This window comes from Morone saxatilis, unplaced genomic scaffold (genome assembly GCF_004916995.1).
Source record: "Morone saxatilis isolate NCDOM2014 unplaced genomic scaffold, NCSU_SB_2.0 Contig11, whole genome shotgun sequence".
NCBI lineage: Eukaryota > Metazoa > Chordata > Actinopteri > Moronidae > Morone > Morone saxatilis.
In genome coordinates, this window is record NW_023339663.1 from 14,303,805 (window position 1) to 14,307,619 (window position 3,815).

General features: G+C 37.6%; 1 protein-coding gene across 1 annotated transcript in view; it reads left to right on the forward strand.

Annotated features, from left to right (window-relative positions):
• Positions 1–1,424: 1,424 nt before the first annotated feature.
• rpl13 (ribosomal protein L13) overlaps positions 1,425–3,815 on the forward strand; it is a gene marked incomplete in the record, with an annotated part of 3,678 nt that continues 1,287 nt past the window's right edge. Inside the window, 3 exon segments of the mRNA XM_035652473.1 lie at positions 1,425–1,512; positions 1,986–2,103; positions 2,705–2,846. Coding sequence (XP_035508366.1) covers positions 2,000–2,103; positions 2,705–2,846 — 246 coding nt within the window.

Consider the following 3,815-nt stretch of genomic DNA (forward strand, 5'->3'; position numbering starts at 1 on the left):
GTTATATTTAGTAAAAATAGGGATTATTTGGCAGATTACAGTTTTAAAATACATCTGTTTTTCTTTAAAAATACACAGATCAGAGGATACACAGGTTTCCATTTTCTTTTTCCATTGTTCTGTTGTCTTGTAGAATACACTTGCATCAATACTTCTTATTAACATTTCTTTTCTCATCTTTATTTGCATTTTGGTGTTGAGGTAATCCAAAAATAACGGAAAGTAATCAAGTTACATTACTTTAATATTGTGATACTTGGAGTAGTTACTGACTACATTTTTTAACATGTAATTAGTAATTATATGGGAATACATTTGTAAAGTAACCTTCCCAACCCTGTTAGTACATAAGACACATCACACACATATATAGTTTTTAACAGCCTTTCAAGACTAATATTTAACACATAAAGATAAGCAGTTAAAGCCTGTAGACTGTCAGTATACTAACTTATTAGGCAATCTAAGATGTAGCCTATTTGACTATTGCTAGGCCTACATCTAGTGGCCAGTGCAAAAAGTTCACCTCTAAATGTAATTTACAAAACGTCCAGTATCAAACTTGTGAACACAAGATGACATCAAGAAATAGTTGAAAAAAAAAAATATATATAGTTTTCAAAATAAAATTTAAGTGAAGCAGCATGAACACAGACTGCTAAAACTTTGTAAACTTAAATGATATCTGTTTTAAACAATCACAATGAACTTAATAATAATACACACTATTAAGAGGCTTTAAAGGCTTCTGAGGGTTATTATTAGGCAAATACCCTGGTCCAATCTATGGTGACGGGCATAGATCATTGGAATAATAAATCTCCACACTTTTTGGCAATCCCATTTCTATTCCACAACACTAATCGATTTCCAAACCTGAACGCAGCTCCATTAACTGCTGTGATATGATTATTTTCAGAATTATAGAAAATAATATTGTTAGAAAATTCATATTAATATGATAACAAAAACATAAGCAAATGAACTGGATCATAACAAAGATGAATATAGTGTGATAAACCCATTCATACTTCCGGTTTTGCTCTAATGAAATTGTTCCCTCTGCACTTGGATTAAGTGATTTCATGTTTGAGCGCAAATTATCTTTTTTGGAAAGACACAAACAAAATCGTTATTTTCTGTTTGTGCCATAAACTGTATAAAATACTGACGCCCTCTTCAGAAACGAAGAAATCACGTCACTTTTTAGTACTTTACTTTACAGTGGACCAGACAGACCTATTTTAAAATACAACAAATCTTGAGAAAAATTATTTTTTTAATATATATTGTATCACAATCATTAAATAATATGTTGCCTATTCTTACGTTAAATAATCAGAAATATTTTTGTTCCTTTTTACGTTTCATCGGCTTCTTCTGGTAGCGATAACCATCCGTTATATACTCTTTGATCACATCTGCTCGGCCATTGGCTGGTTCACACACATATCCCACAATCCACCGCTTTACAACTTCCTTTTTCCTTTCGGCCATTTTCCTCCCTCGTAGGTATGATAATTTTTTCTCTACACATTTAAAAAGAATCTACCTTAATCCTTAGTATTTTGTTGGTATTTATCAATTTCACTTACAACCCGAAATAGTGTGTTTTGCCACCTTTGTAATAAGGTGATTATTGTTACAGATCTCCTCGTTATATTGATAAACAGCCTCTGTTTTAGCAGTGATCCCCAGTCAAGTGCTGTTTGTGTGTGTTAGCATTGCCGTTACAGGCCAACTTCAGCTGCTTCATATTTTAATAATGTCATTCAAAATAAAAAATGGACGTCCGCAACAAATACCCAAATGTCAAACTCTAGTAGTTACGGCAAAGCGTAGCCAATAACCTGGTTAACCTACTAGCTTAGCATCATACACGTAGCTCCGTGAGGACGGACTGTGTGCCGGCATGACAGGCTTGCTCCTCACCACCGTGTGCTCCTCACCGTGTGTTCCTCACTGTGTGCTCTGCTGTGTTACAGGGAAGTAGGCAGCCATGGCCCCCAGCCGGAATGGAATGATCCTGAACCCTCACTTCCACAAAGACTGGCAGAAAAGAGTGCGCACCTGGTTCAACCAGCCAGCCAGGAAGATCCGCAGGTGAGAGCCGCCTTGTGCAGCAGGGAGATGCTAACTTTGAGCTAACGCGACTTCCACGCGTCATGGATGAGTACTAGAGAGTAATTCTGTTGCAGTTTGGTTTTGAGCTCTTGTTAAGATGCTATACTGTTAAATTATTGGTCAAAGACAGAAATCTGTGCCTCGCAATGGTGATTTTATATTTGTATACTATGATACTTTAATGATGAGTTATGGAAAGAACTGCACTATGCTAAAAGAAGTAAGATTTATGTTTTAATGTAATGTGGATCAGCATTTTGTGTGCATGGACACATAGTCATACAAACCAATATGACCCATGTTCTTTAGCTGATGCCAGGGGCTCTCTGCGTTTCTTTAAGTCAAAACAATCAGTATTTACTGACTGGGAACACATTAGGTTTCCCTCTGTTGTTTTACAGCTTTTACATTAAATGTAGTCCTGCTTTAGTGTGCCTGCACATTATTTTTCTTTACATGAACTTGCAGTGTGGGTGCAGTGTTTCAGTGCTTACACCAAGGTTGAGATGCTTTTATAGTTCCTGGGATTGAAAAGAGCCTCTGATTATTGTTGTTTAACTAAGATGCCTCTTTTCTTCAGGCGAAAGGCTCGCCAGGCTAAGGCCCGTCTCATTGCTCCCCGCCCTGTTGCTGGACCTTTAAGGCCACAAGTCCGGTGTCCCACGATCAGGTACCACACCAAGGTTCGTGCCGGACGTGGCTTCACCCTGGAGGAACTCAAGGTAACTTTCTAGTTGTCTGTAAATAGATTTGTTTTATTTGAAGGAATAATTAATCAGCAATGTCCCGCTCGCTTTAAATGAAAAGCATTGCCAGTAAAGGAGGAAAAAGCAGCAAACCAACTGATTAGTTTTATAGGAACTTATTTGTATGTCAGTATGACCAAGACTCCAAAAAAAACTAGCATTTATCAAGGTGACCTCCATCTCAGAAATGCTATTGACAACTACTGTGCAGCAAAACAGGCTCAGGCTTTTTTTGTGATGAATCATGCATCCCACCGAACAAAAAACTCAATAGCTGTAGAAGAACACAAAGTATTGCCCAAAGACATGATGTTCTTGCCAAAGTCTACCTTGCCTCTCCTCCCATGTACTTGCCCACTGTGGGAGGAAGGCTAAATGACTGATCAACCCAGAACATGTGGAGTTGTTTTTTTTTTTTTTTTTTCCTTTACAAGAAGTAGGCTCAAACAGGAGTGGTGATTTTTATTTTGGATCAAGTCTACCGTGTATCTTATATTTATATATAGTACTAATTGCTTTTCTGGCAGACCTCATCTCTATGAATAAGAATAAGCTCTTCAAGTTGTAATGGGGAAACGCATCCTGGTATGTAGTGGAGACACAAGTCACATCCTGGAGTTTGATCTTCCCCATCGGCCGAATTGTCTGTGAGCAAACACTACAATTTCCTCTAAAATGTCAGCATGAAATGTCAGCCATAAAGGGTGCCTGATCGGTAATTCTTATTAGTTTGAGTGGCGGACTCTATTAATGCCAATCAGACGAGCTGATCAGCTGACATTTATTTTATTCTATAGATAAAGTTATATTCAGTCTTTGATACATAGGTTTACCTGGGAGGGCCGCCCGGTATATTAATGGTCAGGGACTCTGTAGCATTTTTCAGAGAGAGACATTTTATCTGGTGGACACGGTGCATATTATGCAAGCATGGAGCTGGTAAAT